The 23,529-nt window shown below is 42.2% G+C and overlaps 1 protein-coding gene and 1 pseudogene across 51 annotated transcripts in view; both read left to right on the plus strand.

Annotated features, from left to right (window-relative positions):
- Positions 1 to 23,529, plus strand: part of LOC110508342 (muscleblind-like protein 1) — a 101,441-nt gene that overhangs the window by 22,432 nt on the left and 55,480 nt on the right. For all 50 annotated transcript variants that reach the window (XM_036966999.2, XM_090225849.1, XM_090225851.1 and 47 more), the window contains one exon: positions 6,481 to 7,333. In XM_036966999.2, the coding sequence (XP_036822894.1) occupies positions 7,157 to 7,333 (177 nt within the window). In that variant the 5' untranslated portion in view covers positions 6,481 to 7,156. The remainder of the gene's footprint in view (positions 1 to 6,480; positions 7,334 to 23,529) is intronic.
- LOC149970666 (uncharacterized) lies at positions 9,358 to 14,454 on the plus strand (annotated as a pseudogene). Its single transcript, XR_016492710.1, has 2 exons — positions 9,358 to 9,362; positions 12,369 to 14,454. The product of XR_016492710.1 is annotated as an uncharacterized LOC149970666 (transcript).

A 23,529-nucleotide genomic window follows, 5' to 3' on the forward strand; every position in this document is an offset into this window, starting at 1 on the left:
GGAATACCCCAAATTTATAAAGCAGTTTTCTTATTTGGTTGATGGTCAGACCTGGTCCGGTCAACCCACTAGCCAGAGTATGAAGCTAGCTAGCTGGCTAGCTTGTTTAGTTCATTATCTAGCTAGCTAGTTATTTTCATGAACTAAAGTTTGGTTTCAATAAGAGAACAAGTGGCTATCTAATAGTCACATGGATTCCTAAATAGTGGCTGCCTAATAGTCACATGGATTCCTAAATCATTGCTAAGAATATTTACAATGACTGCAGTTTCTGGTCATTGTTTTCAGGCTGGTTGCATTGGTGCTAGCTAGGTACCAAGCTACCCCAGAAGTTGCTAATAACACATTTCTTTTTTACCTTTATTTAACTAGGCAAGTCAGTTAAGAACAAATTCTTATTTTACAATGACGGCCTACCACGGCCAAACCCTCCCCTAACCCGGACATATGTATCAAATATATTTCTGAGTGACTTTGTCATACTGCAACCGAAGTCAACGTAGTAGGGAGACAGCCTACCTTCAGTTTACAAACTGTCATCGATGTTAACAAAATGCTTGATGGCATATAACTTGCAGGGGGGAATCGGGGTCATGACCTCTCCCAATTTTCGAGACTGGTCAATTTGATTGATAGGAAATTATTTTCCCACTTTCTCTATTTACACCACACAGTGCTACTCAGAGCTGTTTCTATGAACCTTAGGCAGTAGGCCTGCAAGCCTGTTTCTCTCCCCAGTCAGAGGCAACAGCAGCAACCGATCCTCCTTCTTTATGCCTATTTGAAGGCCAACATTGAGGATGGAAAGCACTAATCATGTTCATGCAACCTAATAATCACCAACAGAGCACATCCTGAACCAACTTTAGTTTATATTTCTATTTGAAAATCTACAACAGAGATTGGCCCACTCTAGTCTTCATTGCAACATTGCACAGCAGTTTCTCCTTTATGATTTTTTTTTTCATTTTGATTTCAATATGGTAGGGAAACCAAGTACTGGTGTTTGTATGTACTTGATGAGTAAACGTTTGAATTATTAACTACAATTGAATAATTGTGTTGTTCCTATACCATATTGTTTGTGAAACAATAGTAGCAGATCATGCATTTTGGAAAGGTGAGGGGGCATGGGGGTCACAGGATGTTCCCCATGATGAAAGGGGGGCCATGACTGAAAAGGTTTAGGAAGCATTGATCTAGGTAATGATTAGCACAAATACAGATTGGCAACTCCATGCTTAAGCCTATTTATTTATTTAATTATGCTGGGCTACAGGTGCTAATGTGTATTGCTAAATAGCACAGCAAGCCTGATGATATGGACCAATATGTTGTTAGGCTCATTTATGGAAAGGGTAATTATATTTTAGATGGTGTCAGCATAATGTTTATTTTAATTCATTTTGGAGTTGTAAAGTCATCAGAACTGACTTTCTCACAGTCGTTCTACAAACAAATGACACGCCAAGCGTGGAAAGGGTACAAAAACGGGTTATGACATTTCAATTTAGTTAAAGCAGAGGTATGGTGGTTACTTTCTGAACTGTTAGACCAACTTAGACCAGCAGTTTAAAGGAATACAGAAATTATTGGTATTTCAGTTATGGTTGAAAAAGACTATAAAAAAATAAAATAAAAATATATATTGTGTGCTTAAAAAATGTAAAAAACGTATTTTATTTTATGCTAATGCTATTGCTCAAAAAATGGATTTGTTTATCAAGTATTGGACACGTAAAGCTTGATAAAGAGCAGTGATTGGGCATTGGAAGGGATCTTAGACCAGATCCCTGATATCCTGCGCTTATGGACTGCCCTCTTCTTTTCAATTTACACTTTTTTAATGGGCTTCAAATTCAGCGCACACAACATTCTATAATACAACTGTGTCATTTGACGTGTGAAATTAAAAGCTAATTTGATGCATCCAATAGTGTTATTTTGACACATAAAGACCTGAACGGCCTTCCATAGCTACCTGCCAAGCTGACTGACTACCACAACCCACGGAAACCATGGAAATGACTGGAGAATCTGACACACATTATAGTCCGTCATTCATTCGTTTGATTAGTAATCAAATTGAAAAGAGTAAATTGCTAATATAATTTGTCATTGAAGTTTGGTTTCTAAGGTAAGGGATTTATTTCTTTAGTTTTGTGTTGAGCTACTTTGTGTTAATTTCCTATTTGAAAATGTATCCACCTCACTAAACAGTGTGCAATAAAAAAGCGTTAAAATTAGCTATGAGAAACCAAAGCTTCAGAAATAAATACGTCTTAACATCAACACGCTCTGAAGCTCAAACTACATCCACCTCCATAATAAAACAACAGACAGATCAAACTTGGCCAAACAGACTTTTTCAATGGAATTAAGATGAAACATTGTGCAGCAGTTTTGAAACAGATTCAAAGTCAGATTAGAAAATAATGTATATGTTCTGTTTGCTGTTTTGGGCTTTTCTCTTTCGAAGGTGTGTATTCCGTTCGGTGTCTTCCTGTCACGCCCTGATCTGTTTCACCGGTCTTTGTGCTTGTCTCCACCCTCCTCCAGGTGTCACCCATCTTTCCCATTATTCCCTGTGTATTTATACCTGTGTTCTCTGTTTGTCTGTTGCCAGTTCGTTTTGTTCGTAGGACCTACCAGCGTTTTGTTTCCTTGCTCCTGTTCCTTGCTCCTGTTTTTTAGTTTCCCGGTTCTGCCCGCCGTGACCCTGCCTGTCGTCCTGTACCTTTGACCCCTGCTTGCCTTGACCTGTCGTTTACCTGCCCGTTTAAAGAATACACTTTTGTTTCTTCAACACTGTCTGCACCTGGGTCAAACCTTAAAACGTGATACTTCAAAGTGTGTGTGTGTGTTGTCTTTCGGGTTCCAAAGTGTCTATGTTGTTATCATTCAGTGTGTTTGGGTTCCAAAGGTCATAGTTATCAACCTTATGGGCCCTTTTCATTTGAGCCTGCATGAAGTCATCCAAGGTGAAGCCTTGTTTACTCAACCCCCTCATCTCTCTCTCTCTCGCTTTCTCTCGCTCTCTCTCTCTTCCCTTATCCCCCCACACACACTCTCTTTCTCTGAAACTATGATGCTCAGCTCTCTGTAAAAATACATCCATGTTTGCCGGGTCATGGTGACCCATGGTGTCCTCCAGAGATGTGATACAGAATGTCGCAAAGTGGTTTTGGAGCGTTGCTGAATGTGCATATCGTTGCTGAATGTGCACAACCTGTTCTAGGAAATTGAGTTCTCTTGAGAGGGTGTAGCACTGTCCCTGCTCGGATAATAAGAGGGGAAACGGCCCCTGTGACTCAAATCTCACTGGGCACAGATGTCAGTTCAACGTCTAGTTTTGATTTACTTTTGGTTGAGTTGTAAACTAAGGTGAATTCAATGTGAAATCAACGAAAACTGTAATCATGCCATTGGATTTAGGTGAAAAGTTTGGAGAGAAAAAATACAAAATGTATTTATTTATGGCTTTTTGCCATCAATGTGCACTTTTTGCAAATCCAATCAGTTTTACATGTTGATTCAATGTGATCACATAGATTTTTGTTGTTGGATGTGGGATGTATCTAATTCCCATGGTAAACACAATAGTTTCATTATAAACAAACACTTTTCACTAGGGCTGTCCCTGACTAAAATACATTTTAAAAGGTGTATTTTCCCATATATAGACACACCCGATGTGTTTTAATAAAATCAACTATATGCTTGTCTGATGCTGTTTGATGAAATAAGATACAAATGATTCAAGAGGGAGCAAGAGATCAAGATAACCAGAAGAGAAAAACCTTAACCTGACCCGACCATCCTCCTCCCGTTCCTGCTGGCTTTCGCAGATTCTGCCATTGCTCGTGAAGTTGCTTGTAATAGGCTACACGAGGAGTCAGCAATCTTTCTCATGTGGAATGCCAATTTATCTAACAATTTCTACCAATCTGTGTGTCAGTTATGGTTTTCATATGCACATTTTCGTGGAACAGTTTAATTTAATTTCTAATAAAGGCTGCGTGTCTCAAAATCATTTCATGTGGTTAATCAAAATTCTATACAAATCTAAATGATACAAAACTAAAAAGTTACTTCTATTGCCATTGCCATCTATGTAAAATTAGCCTACATAAACCCAACAGCCTGCAGGTAGAAAATATCCTGATAAAAATAAATATCCTATAAATCACATTGGCTGATTCCACGTCTGCAACGAACTTGAAACATTGTATCATAGTTCAACCAACTTTTGTGGGTCCAGCCCAAAGCTTTCTGTAGCAAACTTGCAACATTGTATAAAATCTTCTGGGCCCTCAGAGTTTCCGCCCCAGTGAGCTCTGAATAGACACACACAGCTGTAGGCTATTTTGCGCAATAGATAAGAGCTCATCATCAGGTATACCTATTTTATGACTTTCCACTGGATCAGAGCATGACATTTTTCTTTTACACCCCCCTTTGTTTTTATACTGCTTCCACTCACTTTTTTTTCCCCACCTATGCATAGTTACTTTACAAGTTACGTTGACTAACCTGTACCCCCGCACATTGACTCAGTACCGGTACCCCCTGTATATAGCCTCGTAATTGTCTTGTGTTACTTTTTAATTTGATTTTTTTATTTTATTTTGTAAATATCTTAACTCTATTTCTTGTTGGTTAAGGGCTTGTAAGTAAGCATTTCATGGTAAGGTCTACCTGTTGTATTTGGCGCATGTGACAAATAATATTGATTTGATCTGATATACGTTATCAGGTGCCCGTCCTTATTCAACATTGGCAGTAGCGCTCCAAACAAAAGACAATGACTAAATTGACAAAACACTTAAATGGACTGAAATAAAACAAAAATCACTTCTCACAAGTGTAGCATAGGTTGTGCGCTCTGCAAACTACGTGTCCACTCTGACAATGAGAGCGGTAAAATACTGTAACAAAAGTATAATGCATTAAGAGAAATGACCACGACCAAACAAATATTGTGCATTAGTAATGATAGGAATTAATGGTAAATATAGGCTACTACTGGTGATATATGTAATGGGGAATTGATAGACACTAACACTCAAGGCAAACAATTCCCACAATGAAGTTATGAAACAATGAATGTGCGCAAATTGGCAGGAGAGAGCGCATTCTGGAGAGAGACGTGCATTGTGGATTAGTTCACTGAGATGGGCGCGAGTCAGACAGGTGTCTTGTGTGCCATTTAAAAATATATATATTTGCTACTGCTTGAAAAAAAAAATCTCAGTCGATCAAAAGCCTATCGACCAAACAATCGACCAGTCGACTAATTGGGGTCAGCGCCACTTTTCACCAATGGTCACACCTACAAACAGTGGGAAAAGGGAATTGACAAGTAATCATAGGTACTGTTTGGCCAGTGATCTCAATCTGTGATTTGACTCTTTTTACGTTCTTATAACTGGCACTTCATTAATTGGTGGTAATTCACTGCGATGGTATGATAATTACTTTTGGCATGTCGTTTCATTGTAGATGTTTCATTTCTTTCTGGACATGCTTGAGTAGGTTTTCTTTCTCAGGAAGCAAGGTTTTATTTGATCGGTTGTGAAATTTGGTAAATTGTGCAAGAGAAACAAACGCATCATCATTGTCTTCTTCCAGGAATAAGATAGTTGTCATGGCAGGGAAACTGATTATCTTGGCCTGGGCTTATCTCTTTCTCTCTGGCTTTGGGTTTCTTTTTCTCACTTTTTAATTCCCCCTTTTCTCTCACTCTCTCTCTCTGGCTCACTTTTTAACTAACCCTTTTCTCTTCCTCACAGGTTCTCCTCCCCCCTCTCATGTTCTCCTCACCCCTCTCTCATTTTCTCCTCCCTCTCTCTCTGGTGGCAGTCAGTCAGCCAGGTCGACCTCGCCTTGGCTCCACCCCTCCCATTCACCTGGCACTCGGCCCAGAATGTTGCTGCAATTCCGCCCACTCTCATTGGTCCCCGCACACACACCGCTTCTGAGAAAGGGAAATTACCACCCTCCCCTCCAGTTCCCGCTGCTTTCGCTCTCTTTCTCTCTTACTTTCTCTTTTAAATAGATTTGCCACGTCTGGTTGTGCAGTGCTCAACTGTAAGTGATATGGGGTTTGATTAGATTTTCCGACTGAAAGAGTGCTTTGTACATGCTGTTTGTGTGTGGTATGGCGTGGTGTGTGTGTGTGATGTTTGTGGGAGTGCGGAGGGTGAAAGTTTTATTTGTTTTAGCAGACACCCTTGCATGGCTGACATTTCTACACATTATCTGTTCCCACAGCTGCATAGATGGGTTCTAGAGACTGAAGAGAATGAATAAGGGAAAGTAGCGTGCTCTTGGAAAATTACTATATCATGCTCTAGGAGTTTCCACTGAGGAATGAATGGAGGCATAAATCAAGTCTAAATCGATTCTGTGGAAGTATATATCACCAAGCTAATGTCTCTCTCTCCTTCTCCCTCTCCCTGTCTCTCTCGTTCTCTACAGAGGAAGTGCCTTCCCTGACATCTGCTGCAGCTTCGATCCGCTTCTAGAGCAGAAGCTCCGCCCCCCCCCCCCCGCCCCCCCGCCTCGCTTGCTGCCACGATAACGCGAGCACAAGGATACCAACCACACCCCTCGTCACGGCCCACGCCTAAAAAAATCCACGCCCAGACCTGCACCAGCCCCATCATCACCAGGCTTACTGCCCTAAGCCTTCACCTGCCCTCCCGTACCACCCTACCCCAGAAAGCCTCTCTCCTTCTGGGCCAAGCCTCTCTCTTTCAGACCTCTCAGTGTCTCTAATCTCCATTGATCTCCATTCAGTCACAGCCTACAGCACTGTTGTAGTCAGGAAAGAAGGATCTGAAGAGTGAACTTTCCCTCTGGGTTACATGCTGAATTGTTGGTGAGATACAAGTTGAGACAAACAGTGGTAGAGTCATTCTCTGCTCAGATCATTGTCTGTTGAGTGTGTTCTCAATGCTTTAAGGAAGGTAATAACACACACAACAATTTTACAACACATTCACCTATCGCCTTGATACATCCACTCGGATCTTTCAGAAGAATAAGGTGTAGCGGACATATCCAACCAAAGGGGACACACACCAACACACACATCACGCTTTAGCCCGATTCGGACGGATTACTATTATTTTCCTGGACTGTCTTTGTGACCATGGCGCACATGAACATGGCGCACATGCGGGACACAAAATGGCTGACACTGGAGGTGTGTCGGGAGTTCCAGAGAGGCACGTGCTCACGCTCCGACCAGGAGTGTAAGTTCGCCCACCCAGCCAAGAGCTGCCAGGTGGAGAATGGACGAGTCATCGCCTGCTTCGACTCCCTCAAGGTAAGAAGAAAGGTGATACGACACAGGATGAAGCTGTGGGCTACAGCCATATGTGGTGCTGTGATTTGATTGTCTGGCATAACGAATGATCAAGGGGTCAGGGGTTAAGAGAAAGGAGAGGTCCTGGGGAGTTTATTGGCATACATTAGAAACAGCTACCCTTCCTGGGGTCCACACAGAACACAACACAATACAGAAACACATAACATAGAGACATTAACTCACAGTTTTAAAAGTTAACTCATACCCACAGGAGTACGAAGCCTGGGAAAGGTTTTGACTGAATGAGCAATGAAAACACCATATTTATGGTGTGGTTTCAAACAGCACTGTATAAACCGAAACATTCTCTCAACCGCCAACATACATTGTGTATTGTCATGAATATGTTGTTTTTTTACCACAGTGAGGGGTTCTCATTCAAATACTCGTTTCAATGTCTCACATTGGGATTGGCTCCAAGCAGATTACTACCATAAAGAACAAATCACACAATGTCTGTCGGAGAAAGGGTGACCACGTTTAAAATACCAAAATGTGGGACAACAGGACGTTTTTACGGGACAGTGTAGCCTATATGAATACAACATGTTGGCAGCATCGCATGGCAATCATTTGATCTCAATTAGTTTCATGGGAATATGCATTTAGATCTACTTGAATGACTTTTTTTGTGAGCGAATTAGAGCAGATGGTGTTAGCAGACTATATAGTCTTCCTGTAGGACTATATTGTTTCAATCTAAGCAAATTCTGCTTAGTGGCGAGCGCTGTTGAGTTTTGGCCGCATGATAATTTATTTTTGACTACAGTATTCCGAAGGTGGTGTTTTTGATGTAACGGTAACGTTATACTATGCTATTATATTTGGTTTTGTTATGTAAAATACAAGTGAATCATTATGTCATCTTCCAAGACGTTGATTCAGCTTTGATCTAACTTTACTAAAAGATGAGCACTATTGTGAGAAGTGGCGGAATGCACCCCTGCTCAAAAGATTTGGTGATGCAGAAACGAGAGACGTGTGGTTGTTTTATGAAAATATGGGAATATTTGGCCACGGATACATATCTGGTTGGTCTCAGGGAATGTAAAACAGTCAGAAACTGAGATTTAAAACGAGATTGAGTGAAGTAGCAGCAAATACGTTGAATAAGCAGCTAATGAGCATGGAGAGCCTCACAAGTTTGACGAAATGCGGCTATTTACTTACTTGTAGCTTTTTGTCAGAAGCACATGTTTTGTAAGTAGTTAGGCACAACGGTCCTCTCCAAGTTTAGCAAAATATTTGAGAAATGTGATTGGTTGACGATGGCCGTATGACATTGGCCTACGTATCGTCTGACGCTGCACAGAATATCAGATCTCAACAACAATTTGAGATATGTATTTCCCTGACAGACTGACCAGGTGAAAGCTATGACACCCTTATTGATGTCACCTGTTAAATCCACTTCAATCAGTGTATATGAAGAGGAGGAGACAGGTTAAAGAAAGATTTGTAATGCTTGAAACAATTGAGACATGGATTGTGTATGTGTGCCATTCAGACAAGACAAAATATGAAAGTGCCTTTGAACGGGGTATGGTTGTAAGTGCCAGGCGCACCGGTTTGAGTGTGTCAAAATCTGCTGGGTTTTTCACGCTCAACAGTTTCCTGTGTGTATCAAGCATTGGAGTCAACATGGGCCAGCATCACTGTGGAATGCTTTCGACACCTTGTAGTCCATGTCCCAGCGAATTGAGGCTGAACAAAATTGCACCCCATTTTGCCCGAATTGAGGGCAACTCAATATTAGAAAGGTGCTCCTAATGTATATTTTCATATGCACAACGTAACTGCAAGAGACAGGTTGGAATGTCTGATTGAAATACAGGACAAATCGACTTAAACATTTTTTTGTGGTGTTTGAATTTCATTGATAAAATGCAGGACATGATTGTTTGGTTGCGGGACTCAGGAAAAAGGGCAAAAATGCGGGACATGTGGTCACCCTAGTCGGAGACAAACAGGTAAAGTGGCGAATGCGGTGAGCCCCTCCCTCTTTATAAAGCCTGTTTCACGTTACCCATAAGTATTTCAATGGGGGCGTCAAAGTGGAAACGCAACGCCTCCTTGCAGTTGAAGGCTCCCGTTGAGACACCACATACTTTTACATTTTTCAAACTTTGCATCGTCTTCCACCCAGCCAGAGAACGTGGAAGAACAGGAAGTTACCAAACCACAGAATAAATGAAAATGTATGGTTTTCGGTGATGGCTTTATGCGATAGATAGCAGCGTGTGAACAATTACCCATTTCCATAAGTGAAACTAATTTAATAGTAATGTCAAATAATACACAACTGTTTGGCCAATTATATTATATGGCTGTTGCCTCCCGTTTAAGTTGATTGTGATTATAATTCTTATTTGGAGGTCACTAGGTACAATGGTATCTTCAACCTAGCCTAACCTTTAGCAAGCTAGCTCTGCTGTGCAAACTGGTTGAGAAAAAAGTAACTAAACAAAACATATTTTGTTATCACCTGAAACCATATATCCTGTCTAGAATGAGAAGGTCATATTTTGCAATCTGCCAAAATAAATGCGATCTCTGACAAGAGAGAGGCTCTCTTCCAGCTTGCGTTACAAACACTACACTTTTCTATTCCGTAGCGGGACAAGACTGACGTACTGCGTAATGATGTAACCGAGGAATCAGGCGCCACTCGCCCGTCCTCTGGTCATTCTCGTTTAGTACGTCTAATGTTCATTATTGGCTTAACTGGCCGGTTTGACCTCTATGTTATGGTCAAAAAGACTCAAGAAGCAACGTCATTCATGTGGTTTTCTTCAGCTAACGCGGTGCAAGCACATGTATAAACCGGTTAGCAATACTTTTCTCCCGGCATTATTATGGGCCCCCGTACCCCATGGGAATCAAACATACTCCGTCTGCTCTCGAACGAGTGCTGGAAGTTTTGTAAGGTTTCATCAAGTACTGGCCCGTGCTAGCTTAAGCTACGCTACTAGCCCCACGGCTAACTGTAGCTAGCTATCCACAATCTAGCGATTGCTAGGTTAGCTCTCGTGTTTAGTTTACCTAGCATTAAGTTGCTTTTTGCATACTAACTGAATCAGTCCCACAATGTGGTGATCCGGTCCACGAAACGGCCTAAAACAGTCTAGCTAACGCGGGAAGGCTGGCTGTACTAATGCTAAGCAAAGTGGTTATGCGGCCTACCTCAGCTAGCACACCGCTAGCTTAGCTCTCTTGCATAGTTCACATAACGTTCAGTCATTTTGTGTTTACTTACAAGAGACTCAAAAACCAGGTCAGCTATGCCGTCAAGGCTACCCTTGCCACCACCTGCCCCGAGCACTGTCCCCAAATCCCAGTGACTCCACATCATTGGTGACTCGCCGCAAGAGCAGGGACCTGGCGTGCATGCACAGTACAGCCCTGGGTCTCGTCCACAGTTACAAAGGGGAGCATACTGCAGTTTGCTATGGAGCCACCCGTTTTCAACAGGATGCTTGCTTCAGTAGCAAGTGGGGACTTAGCTTGCATACTAGAGCAGGAAATCTCTTCTCTATTGGGCAAAGGGGCAATCAGAGCAATACCAGCGGCAGAGAGCCATCGCGGCTTCCACTCCCAATACTTCCTGGTTGCTCGACAGCCCCACTGCGCCTTTTCAGGTTCCAGCCAGGGGTGGAAGTCAGCATGTTCACTCTCCCTCCGGTCTCAATAGACAAACAGAGTAGGATGCCATCTATCGCTCCTCTGCCCATGCCCTAGAGCATTTTGCTGTCTGCATATATACAGACTGCATCTACACAGACTAGCTGTTAAAATTTATCTGTGGAGCAGAGTACACCTACTTTCACTACGTGTGACTCATGTCCCAGGCGTACTGTACAGGTAACTGCCAAAATAAAGGAAACAGCAACATAACGTGTCTTCATTTTACTGCAGTGGGCTAAATAAAGGTCACACAGAGTGTTTCTTCGTAGTCTTAAACAAATCAACTTTGAAGCAAAAGTATACACCTTACACACATAATTATGGGTTTACATAAAATAAGACACCTGTACCATGTCAGATATAGAATGGAAATATAACAAAACTGTTTGACATAGAAACACCGGATTTGTATAACATTCCATACGAGGCCACTAGGTCATTTGACTGCAGGAAAGGACTACTAGGGCGTTATGCTGTCTCAAGCACCGCTACTATGCTGTCTCAAGCACCGCTCCAGAATCTCCCATCATAAGTGGTAACTTGGGTTGAGATCTGGTGACTGAGAGAGACACACACTTTAAACCCCCTATGTTCCTTTGAGACCCCTCTTTCAGAGTTTCAGACCCTTCTAGAGGTTCCAATACCATTCTATGGATTATATGTCTATGACCACAATGCAACAAGCTGCACTATATTTGGTGCACATGCTGCCCAAATTGCAGTCTTCCTAACTGTAGGCTTGTGATAAAACTTAACCTACAGCTATTTTTTTTAGAAGCTATTAATACTCTGTGGCCAAATTAATTTGTTTTAAATATTAATGTCATACAGTGGATTCCTAAGCCTATGCATGCAATGCCCTATGCCCTGATGCATTTAGTCCTCAGATCTCTGACAGCTGTAAAATAGTCTATAAAGTTGTGCAAATGCTACACATCACAACACAAGGAATAGTTGTAAAATGTTTTTGTTCTAGGCTGTTTTTAATGATAAATGTGTTTCATTTGGCCAATATCCCATGTTTATTGATGGCGCTGGCTGAGCCAGGTCTGAGGTTTCTTTCTCGCTCTCTCTTTCTACCCTCGGATCTGAACAGGTCAACCGGTCTCGGATCCGAACGGGCACATGTCTATTTGGGTCTGTTGTTCTTACAGCCTTTTTCGGAAACAGGTCTGACTGTCCTCTGGTTGTCCTCGGGTTCATTCGGAACAGGTCTCAGTTTTATTTTTTTTTATTCATGCATATTGGGTCTGGATGGGAAAGCCACATGTCCATTTTGGAACGGGTCTAACTTTTTGGACCCGTGAAGACTTCTAGTCAACCAGATACGGTTGAGCCACCATAGATCTCTTTGCATCGCACAAAGACGCACACTGCCTGCTGTTCTTTGCGCTAACAGGAAACAAACCACTGCGGATAGATGGGCTGACACACCGAGGGTGTTGCTCTACACTTTTCGTCCTCTATGCCTCATACACCCCACTTTAGTCACTCAATGCCTCATACTCCCCACTCTCTCTATGCCTCATACACCCCACTCTAGTCACTCTATGCCTCATACTCCCCACTCTAGTCACTCTATGCCTCATACACCCCACTCTAGTCACTCTATGTCTCATACACCCCACTCTATGCCTCATACTCCCCACTCTAGTCACTCTATGCCTCATACACCCCACTCTAGTCACTCTATGCCTCATACACCCCACTCTAGTCACTCTATGCCTCATACACCCCACTCTATGCCTCATACTCCCCACTCTAGTCTCTCTATGCCTCATGCACCCCACTCTAGTCTCTCTATGCCTCATACACCCCACTCTAGTCTCTCTATGCCTCATACACCCCACTCTAGTCTCTCTATGCCTCATACACCCCACTCTAGTCTCTCTATGCCTCATACACTCCACTCGAGTCACTCTATGCCTCATACACCCCACTCTAGTCTCTCTATGCCTCATACACCCCACTCTAGTCACTCTATGCCTCATACACCCCACTCTAGTCACTCTATGCCTCATACACCCCACTCTAGTCACTCTATGCCTCATACACCCCACTCTAGTCACTCTATGCCTCATACACCCCACTATAGTCTCTCTATGCCTCATACTCCCCACTCTACTTTATGCCTAAGGCTCTGGTTAACATAAATCACACTCCTGCTTTACAACAAGCCCTGGCAGCTTCCATCACGCAGGGATCTTCTGACCCAAACGAACTGAGAGATTTCCCACCCTTACCCAGAAACCATGATCCTCTGGCCTGGCCCATGGGAGGATGAATCTGAATGGGACAGGCATGCCACTTTCCAGAGAGACAGAGCCCCTTCTACATGCTGACTGTATAGAAACAACTGGTGTGACCTAAAACAGATCATTCCTTACCAATGCTCCGTATCCAAGGTTTTATGCTTCTTGCAGGACCTTTTGGACAGAGGGAAGGTTATAATCCACTGAGTCTAAATGCTGTCTAAGCCAGGGGAAGTGGGGTTCTACTAACAAACAGTTGAAGTCGTAAGTTTACATACACCGTAGCCAAATACATTTAAACACAGTTTATCACAGTTCCTGACATTTAATCCTCGTAAAAATACCCTGTCTTAGGTCAGCTAGGATCACCACTTTATTTTAAGAATGTGAAATGTCAGAATAATAGTAGAGAGAATGATTTATTTCAGCTTTTATTTCTTTCATCACATTCCCAGTGGGTCAGAAATAGTTTAACTTGGGTCAAACGTTTTAGGTGGCCTTCCACAAGCTTCCCACAGTAAGTTGGGTAACTTTTGGCCCATTCCTCCTGATAGAGCTGGTGTAACTGAGTCAGGTTTGTAGGCCTCCTTGCTCGCACACGCTTTTTCAGTTCTGCCCTCAAATCTTCAATAGGATTGAGGTCAGGGCTTTGTGATGGCCACTCCAATACCTTGACTTTGTTGTCCTTAAGCCATTTTGTCATAACTTTGGAAGTATGCTTGGGGTCATTGTCCATTTGGAAGACCCATTTGCGACCAAGCTTTAACTTCCTGACTGATGTCTTGAGATATTGCTTCAATATATCAACATAATTTTCCTGCCTCATGATGCCATCTATTTTGTGATGTGCACCAGTCCCTCCTGCAGCAAAACACCCCCACAACATGATGCTGCCCCCAGTGCTTCACGTTTGGGATTGTGTTCTTCGGCTTGCAAGCCTCCCCCTTTTTCCTCCAAACATAATGATGGTCATTATGGTCAAACAGTTCTATTTCTGTTTCATCAGACCAGAAGACATTTCTCCAAAAAGTACGATCTGTGTCCCCATGTGCAGTTGCAAACCGTAGTTTGGATAATTTAGCTATTTTGATTTGGAATTTTAAGACCCCTTAAGGTATCAACAAAAAATAGAAAAAAAACAAATATTTGAATTTGGCATTATTGCTATTAACCCATAGAAACACATTAAAAAAGTGATTCACTACATGGAACAACACCCCCCCCCCCCTAACAACAACAAAAAATCGAAAGCACGTTTGTTCTGAAGTGCCTGTCCTCTTTGTTTCTTGGATGCCTTCCTGCAGGGGTTGTCCCCTGTCTCATCAGCTGCTATCTCATTGGATAGTGGAGGCTATTATATTGGCTTCTAATAGCAAGGGTTTACAGCCCCCAGAGGGCCTGAGGGCTCATTCCGCCAGAGGTATGGCTACCTCTTGGGCTCTGTCTAAGGCACTTTTATGAGGTTTTACCAACTGGATGTCACTGCACCTTCGTTGGCAGATACTGTCCTCAGTGTCGGAGCCGCTGAGGAGTGATACTGTTGGGACTACCCTGGCTTCGGAGAGCATGTCTGCGATACAGGAGTTGATCATATCCCATTGTGAGGCATTGAAATTAGTATTTGAAAGAGAACTCAAGGTTACTTTCACAACCCCAGTTCTCTGATAATATGAGTGAGCTGTTTCACTGCATTTCCCTGCTCGGAAGAGCTTAAAGAAGAGGTGCATGCTTTCAAATGACCAAAGGTCAGGCGAGTGGTGCATTATAAAGAGGGAAGGGCCCTCGTTATTCGTCACTCGTCCTGTCCATTTCCGACAGACGTTGTGTCACTCACTCATATTATCAGAGAACCAGGGTTACGAAAGTAACTTTGAATTTCCCTGTCTGCTACTGTCATAACAGCATGATACCATCTGGCCCCTGCATGTGCTCTCTCTGGCCACTCCTACTTCAAGTCATGTGGTTGGAATATGTGACGGGGTGTGTGAGGCAGAGGGGAGAAAGAGGGGAACATGCATCACTTCAGATTCAGGAAGCCAGATTTACATACAGACATAACTTGATGTTATAGCTATTGTCTGTTAATGGGGGAAGTGAGGTAGAGTTGGAAAGGGAGTCAATTGCAAATCAGTTCCAGTCAGTTTAGGAAACTTTCTGACATTCAATTTCAACCACAAACTGCTGTTTTCAACGTATGAATATAACTTTAAATGTGACAGGCAAAGGTCTCCACAAAAACCATAACACTTAATAATAATGCTAATTTAGGCTTCATTAAATGAGTCTCAACAACATTTTTGTCTATTTATTTTATTTAACCTTTATTTAACTAGGCAAGTCAGGTAAGAACAAATTGTTATTTACAATGACGGCCTACCAAAAGGCAAAAGACCTCCTGCGGGGATGGGAGCTGGGATTAAAATACAAAAAATTATATAAAATATAGGACAAAACACACAACAAGAGAGACACCACAACACTACATAAAAAAATACCTAAGACAACAACATAGCATGGCAGCAACACATGACAACACAGCATGGTAGCAACACAACATGACAACAACATGGTAGCAACACAACATGGCAGCAGCACAACATAGTAGCAGCACAAAACATGGTACAAACATTATTGAGCACAGACAACAGCACAAAGTGCAAGAAGGTAGAGACAACATTACATCACGTGATGCACCCACAACTGTCCATAAGTGTCCATGATTGAGTCCTTGAATGAAGAGATCGAGATAAAACTGTCCAGTTTGAGTGTTTTTTGCAGCTTGTTCCAGTCGCTAGATGCAGCAACCTGAAAAGAGGAGTAACCTAGGGATGTGTGTGCTTTGGGGGCCTTTAGCAGAATGTGACTGGCAGAACGGGTGTTGTGTGTGGAGGATGAGGGATGCAGTAGATATCTCAGATAGGGGGGAGTGAGACCTGAGAAGGTTTTATAAATAAGCATCAACTAGTGGGTATACAGAGATGCCCAGTTTACAGAGGAGTATAGAGTGCAGTGATGTGTCCTATAAGGAGCATTAGTGGCAAATCTGATGGCCGAATGGTAAAGAACCTCTAGCTGCTCGACAGCACCCTTACCTGCCGATCTATAAATTACGTCTCCGTAATGTAGCGTTTGTAGGATGGTCATCTTAATCAGGGTTAGTTTGGCAGCTGGGGTGAAAGAGGGGCGATTACGGTAGCTTTGATATGTGCTGAGAGAAGGACAGTGTACCATCTAGCCATACTCCCAAGTTCTTGTATGAGGTGACCACCTCAAGCTTTAAACTATCAGAGGTAGTAATCACTCCGGTGGGGAGAGGGGCATTATTTGACAGGCAGTGGCTGAGACAGCAGATGTTCTGACTTTATACACTGCACTCTTTGAGAGAGTGCCAAGAATGAGCAAAGCTGTCATCAAGGCAAAGGGTGGCTATATGAAGAATCTCAAATATAACATATATTTTGATTTGTTTAACACTTTTTTGGTTACTACATTATTCCATATGTGTTATTTCATAGTTTGATGTCTTCACTAGTATTCTACAATGTAGAAAATAGTACAAATAAAATAAAAACCCTTGAATGAGTAGGTGTTCTAAAACGTTTGACCAGAACTGTGTATGCAGACAGTGTATTCCCAATCAATGCGATGAGACTACCATTTAAACAGCTAAGACTAGCTAGCTAACTAAATGTTGTAGTTGATAATACTTGTTGGACACAACAGATGTATAATGAATGTTAGCTAGCTAGTTACCTAGCTAATACACTTAGCCTAAAACATGTTTCCCAAGAAGTAAAGTATCTAGCTATCTACACTTGCTACAGACATTGGTGCTGCAACCAGCAAGCTAACTAGCTACCCAAAATGTGGCTAACTACGACATCAAAATAATTCAGCTATTTATGATCAAATGTTACCATATATAGCTAGCTAGACACTTTCAGACAATTGTACTTTGAACACAAGGATTGCTAGCTAGCAAACTTTAGCTAGCCCAAGTGTGGCTTAGCTACTGTAGCTAGCCAAGAACATCCATGATCATGACTATATGATCTCTCTTGGTGAAATTTTCTCAGTCACAAATACTCTTTCCACTTTGAGCTGTCCATAAATAAAGATCCCTGTAAACAGTAGTGTCATCACAAGTGATTTATTATAGTTATCTAGAAGGAGAACAGCTTCTTGTCTTCTCATTCTGCAGCATAAATCCGACCGATCACCGAAGTCACCACCGACTGAAAAATGAAAACTACTTTGAAATCCCGGCACCAGATTATTTCCTGACTGGAATATCTGGATCAAATGTAAACTGTAAAATAGAGTTCTGATTGTGTTCTCAATATTACAATATCGAGCATGTGAGCTTTGTGCACTATAATCACATGAATTTGAAACATTTCCATTCAAATGACATAATTTCCAAGTATTCCAAAGGAGTTGACAGGTAGACATGCCTCTTTTAGTGTTATATCAAGGATAGAACATCTATTATTGCAGTTTCAGCTCAGCTGAGAACCCCATTCCCTCTCTGTTTCTATCTGTCGCTCCCCCTTTCTCTCTGTCTGCTGTGGAAGTGGTTAGGGTGTGTGGGGGGTCAAAGCTTCTCCTCTCTAGTTCAGGCATAGAGAGCAGAGCTGAAGGTAGGGGAGGGTATAGCGTCATGGTCAGTCATCTCAACACTTCCTGTGCTCCAGCCTAGGGGCAGCAGGGAGGAGGAGGGGGGGGGACGCTGTAATTTTCCATCTATTTTTAAGTGCTGACAGAAAGGCTAACACCTCTCTTTCTCTCTCGCTCAGTGCTCCACTCACTCTCTTTCTCTTTCTTTCAATGTTATTTTCTCTATCTCTGGAGATCTGTAGAGATGGGATGACCGACCTCTCCTCTTAGGTCTGATTCAAGGTTCTGGCCTCTGTCCAAGATGACACACGCATGCACACACACACATCCCACCCTTCCCTTAGGAGCTCCAAGACCTGGTCAGAAAGAATATTATGGGTGTGTGTGATACAGAAGCATAAGACTGTAGGGCGTAAAAACACACACCTTGTTTTTGTGACACCAGTGATTGTACCATTGGCCTTGGTCCTTGGCCATGCCAACTCAGGCCAGAGTAGGGCAGGGTGTATGAGCTGATTCTGAGGGCCTGTTTACAGCCAGATATGGACAGAGGAACATTGTCCGGGTGCCGCTGCTCTGAGCTAGGCTGAGCTGTGTGTAATAGTTTCCTCAGAGCAGCAGAGAGGGCTGGTTGGGTCAGAGCCTGGCTGTGCTGGACCCGTCAACACTATTCTACACACACACGCGCATGAGAACGCATACACACACACACACACACACACACACACACACACACACACACACACACACACACACACACACACACACACACACACGTGCACAAACAGAAACGTGTGCTCACAGACACGCACACCACACAGAAACGCAAACACACACTGGCCAGAGAGATCAAAAGTACAGTGTTCTTTCCTTCTAACAGACTGAGCTGCCAGAGGGCTCTGTTCCAGCCAGTGACCCAATAGAACCCACCTCAATGATCACTGATCCAACTCTGTCCTCAGTGACCAGACAGAGCGATAGAACGACAGAACTGTTATCTGTGGAGGGATGAGTAACTGAGGGAAGGAGGGAGGGAGAGGGGGATAGGGGATATGGCAAGGGGATAGGATATTTCATCAGAGAGGAGAGGAAGAGAGAAATGGTGCTCTATGTCACAGCGTAGAAATGTCAGCCATTGGAAAGTTGTCTGGCAGGGAGGGAGAGAGAAAGAGAGAGAGATATGTTTTTGGGGGTGAACTTGAAGATAGTGAGCAGTTTCATCAGCTTGGGCTTGCTTGGGTTTTTCTCACACACAGCCTTGTGTGTGAATGGGAGGCCATTGATCAGTTTTAACCGTTTGGCCACTGTTTCCACTTGTAAGGAGAAACCGAGACGAGGAGAGGCCTCAGGAAGCTCAGCGTAGAAAACGACAATGCAGAAAGAGATAGAGACAGGAAATAGGTAGTAATGGGTGATGAGTGCATGCTGTCCACAAACACACACATTCATACACACAGACTAACACAGATATAGATTGCACCCATACTCACACTCTCACTAACCACTTGTCCTACATTCACTCTTTCACTGTGAGCCTGTTCAACATGAAATAGGACAAATATGGCCTAAAGAGCTACCTAATCTCATTTAGCCTATACAGTACATTACATTACGTATGTTCTATGAAATACGCACGCACGCACGCTAGCACAGCCACACACACAAACACTCACACACACATATACGCTCTCCTCATGAGAGGAACGACCTTATTCTTCTTCCATAATTAGCTTGAGTCTCACATGATCACGGCATAGCAGAACAGGTCACACCCAAACTCTGTCATTTCCCTAACACCCACACAGCTAGCTTCCCACCGCTAACCCTCTCTGTCCTCCTTTCCCAGGCACAGCCCAACACTGTTTTTTGTATTTGTATTTATTAAGGATCCACATTCCTGGGGTCCAGCAACATTAAGGCAGTTATATACAATTACAAATACTACATGAAATTACATTTCTTAACACTTTTCACAACACATTGTGTGTGCTCTCAGGCCACTACTCTACTACCACATATCTACAAAATCCATGTGTACATGTGTCACAATCTGCATCCCAAATGGCACCCTGTTCCCTCTATAGTGCACTACCCATACAGCTCTGGTCAAAATAAGTTCACTATGTAGGGAATAGGGTGCCATTTGGGACTCAGGCGCAGTAATCCTTCGTGCTCTTCATGCTAGGAGAATTAGAATAGTGCACATTTCTGTCCTTTAAATAGCAGAAATATTGTAATTGCGAATCTTCATGGGAAGATAGTATAATCAGATCTGGTGGCATAGCCACACACTCCAGGCATAACAGAATAGACATTGGAATGCCAATTAAATAGGGTTAAGGGACATTCACTGTTGAGTTGAACACATACACTACCGTTCAGAAGTTTGGGGTCACTTAGAATTGTACTTGTTTTTGAAAGAAAAACACATTTTCTTGTCCATTAAAATAACATCAAATTGATCAGTAATACAGTGTAGACATTGTTAATGTTGTAAATGACTATTGTAGCTGGAAACTGCAGATGTTTTATGGAATATATACAGTGGGGCAAAAAAGTATTTAGTCAGCCACCAATTGTGCAAGTTCTCCCACTTAAAAAGATGAGAGAGGCCTGTAAATTTCATCATAGGTACACTTCAACTATGACAGACAAAATGAGAGAAAACAAATCCAGAAAATCACATTGTAGGATTTTTAATGAATTTATTTGCAAATTAAGGTGGAAAATAAGTATTTGGTCAATAACAAAAGTTTATCTCAATACTTTGTTATATACCCTTTGTTGGCAATGACAGAGGTCAAACGTTTTCTGTAAGTCTTCACAAGGTTTTCACACACTGTTGCTGATATTTTGGCCCATTCCTCCATGCAGATCTCCTCTAGAGCAGTGATGTTTTGGGGCTGTTGCTGGGCAACATGGACTTTCAACATCAGCAACCATCTCCCCTGTGTTCCAATGACACGTTGTGTTAGCTAATCCAAGTTTATCATTTTAAAAGGCTAATTGATCATTAGAAAGCTCTTTTTCAATTATGTTAGCACAGCTGAAAACTGTCTAATTAAAGAAGCCATAAATCTGGCCTTCTTTAGACTAGTTGAGTATCTGTAGCATCAGCATTTGTGGGTTTGATTACAGAATCAAAATGGCCAGAAACAAAGACCTTTCTTCTGAAACTCATCAGTCTGTTCTTGTTCTGAGAAATTAAGGTTATTCCATGTGAGAAATTGCCAAGAAACTGAATATCTCGTACAACACTGTGTACTACACCCTTCACAGAACAGCGCAAACAGGCCCTAACCAGAATAGAAAGTGAAGTGGGAGGCCCCGGTGCACAACTGAGCAAGAGGACAAGTACATTAAAGTGTCTAGTTTGAGATGCCTCACAAATAGATGCCTCACAAGACCTCAACTAGTAGCTTCATTAAATACTACCCGCAAAACACCAGTCTCAACGTCAACAGTGAACACAACCATTAAGCGTTTCCCAATCGACATGTATAACTATTACTTCCCATTGCAAAAATGATTTCATGTTTAGCACACAAAGTAACTAGTGACCTAAAGCCAAAGAGTTAGTGACCTAAAGTTTAAAGTGGAACTGATAGCATTTTAACTACTTTGCAGATATGAAACAAACAGACAATAATAATATCAGTAAAAATATCTACAAAACCAACTTTATAATAGGTTTTAAAAATATTTGACTCAACGTTCAATGACGTTCACTAAGGCATTGGGGAGCAGTTCAATGCATGATTAATATAATTCTCCATTACATTTCTTGGTACTCCCAAAAATATTGCTATCAGGTTGTAAATCACATTGTCTGCTGCCTCCATTCGTGATACACTGTTTCAGTTTCAATTACTTAATATACTGGACAAAATTGGACTAATGTAACTAAGGTTGGGAATGTCAATAGAATCAAACTAGCAAGGTCAATGTTCACAAGTCAGTCATAATGTGGCTAATAGGCTAGTGTATCTATTTATAGTATGTAGCAAGCTAAAAACACGGAGCCTAAGATTAGCTAGATAGCAAGCTAGCTGCTAGGAAGATGTCATGTCATGGAGGAGTGGGTGAGAGACTTATTTTTTCTCCTCATATTGTTTTTCAGTGGCTATACACAGCTAGGCATGCAGGTGTCATTTGGTTAGCAAGAACGACTGTTGTCCAGTTAGCATATCTCTTGCGTGCATATTCACTCTGGCTATCTACTCCGTTTTCATAGTGTGCCAGAGCGCCGAACAACTGATACATTTATGAATGCGCAACACTCGCTGAATATGACCGGTGTCAGTAAACTTAGACAAAAAATTAAAGTTAGTCAAGAACACTCTACATAACATGTAAACAACCGAGTAAAATGGTCAGAGTGAGCTGTTCTCTCATTTGTATTTTGAAGTAGCTAGCTAGCAAGCTAGCCAACTTTAGCCAGTTAGCTTGGGTGCTTGGTTGGGGCAAGCATGCATTGGCAGGCAAGCTGCAGAAAGACGAGGAGGCTACAATTCCCCATCTTTTATCAGTGCAATTTTGACAGCCAACTAGCTGAAAATGTTTGAGAGGGTTCATCTAATGTTCCTTAGTTAGAGTTTAGCTCATCTTGCTCTGGCTAGCATTAGTTGTTCATCTTGTTGTTGTTGATGTGCATAACTGAGGGAGAGAGAGCCTACATTTTCATGGTTGTTTGATCAAAAGGACTGTAAAGTTCCCAAATATAAGAGGACTCCCATGGTGTTTACATGTTTACAGAAATCCATTCAGGTGTACAGTGCATTCGGAAAGCCTTCTGACCCCTTGACTTTTTCCAATATGTGTTACATTACAGCCTTATTCTAAAATGTATTAAACAAATAAAAATTTCATCAATCTACACACAATTCTCCATAATGACAAAGCAAAAACAGGTTTTTAGAATTTTTTGCAAATGTATTAAAAATAAAACACAGAAATACCTTATTTATTATTCAGGCCCTTTGCTATGATACTCGAAATTGAGCTCAGATTCAAACTGTTTCCATTGATCATCCTTGTGATGTTTCTACAACTTGATTGGAGTCCACCTGTGGTAAATTCCATTGATTGGACATGATTTGGAAAGGCACACACCTGTCTATATAAGGTCCCACAGTTGACAGTGCATGTCAGAGCAAAAACCAAGCCATGAGGTCAAAAGAATTGTACGTAAAGCTCAGAGACAAGATTGTGTCGAGGTGTAACGGATGTGAAACGGCTAGCTAGTTAGCGGTGGTGCGCGCTAAATAGCGTTTCAATCGGTGACGTCACTTGCTCTGAGACCTTGAAGTAGTGGTTCCCCGCGGCTTTTGTGGAGCGATGGGTAACGATGCTTCGTGGGTGACTGTTGTTGATGTTTGCAGAGGGTCCCTGGTTCGCTTCCGGGTATGGGCGAGTGGACGGTCTAAAGTTATACTGTTATATTGATGCTGTTGACCTGGATCACTGGTTGCTGCGGAAACTGCAGCACTCCACCAATCAGACTTTTATGGTAGAGTGGCCAGACGGAAGCCACTCCTCAGTAAAAGGCACAGGAAAGCACTCTTGGACTTCGCCAAAAGGCACCTAAAGGACTCTCAGAAC

The sequence above is a fragment of the Oncorhynchus mykiss genome, chromosome 28 (assembly GCF_057628025.1).
Source record: "Oncorhynchus mykiss isolate SJ-2025 chromosome 28, ASM5762802v1, whole genome shotgun sequence".
In the NCBI taxonomy this organism is placed as follows: domain Eukaryota; kingdom Metazoa; phylum Chordata; class Actinopteri; order Salmoniformes; family Salmonidae; genus Oncorhynchus; species Oncorhynchus mykiss.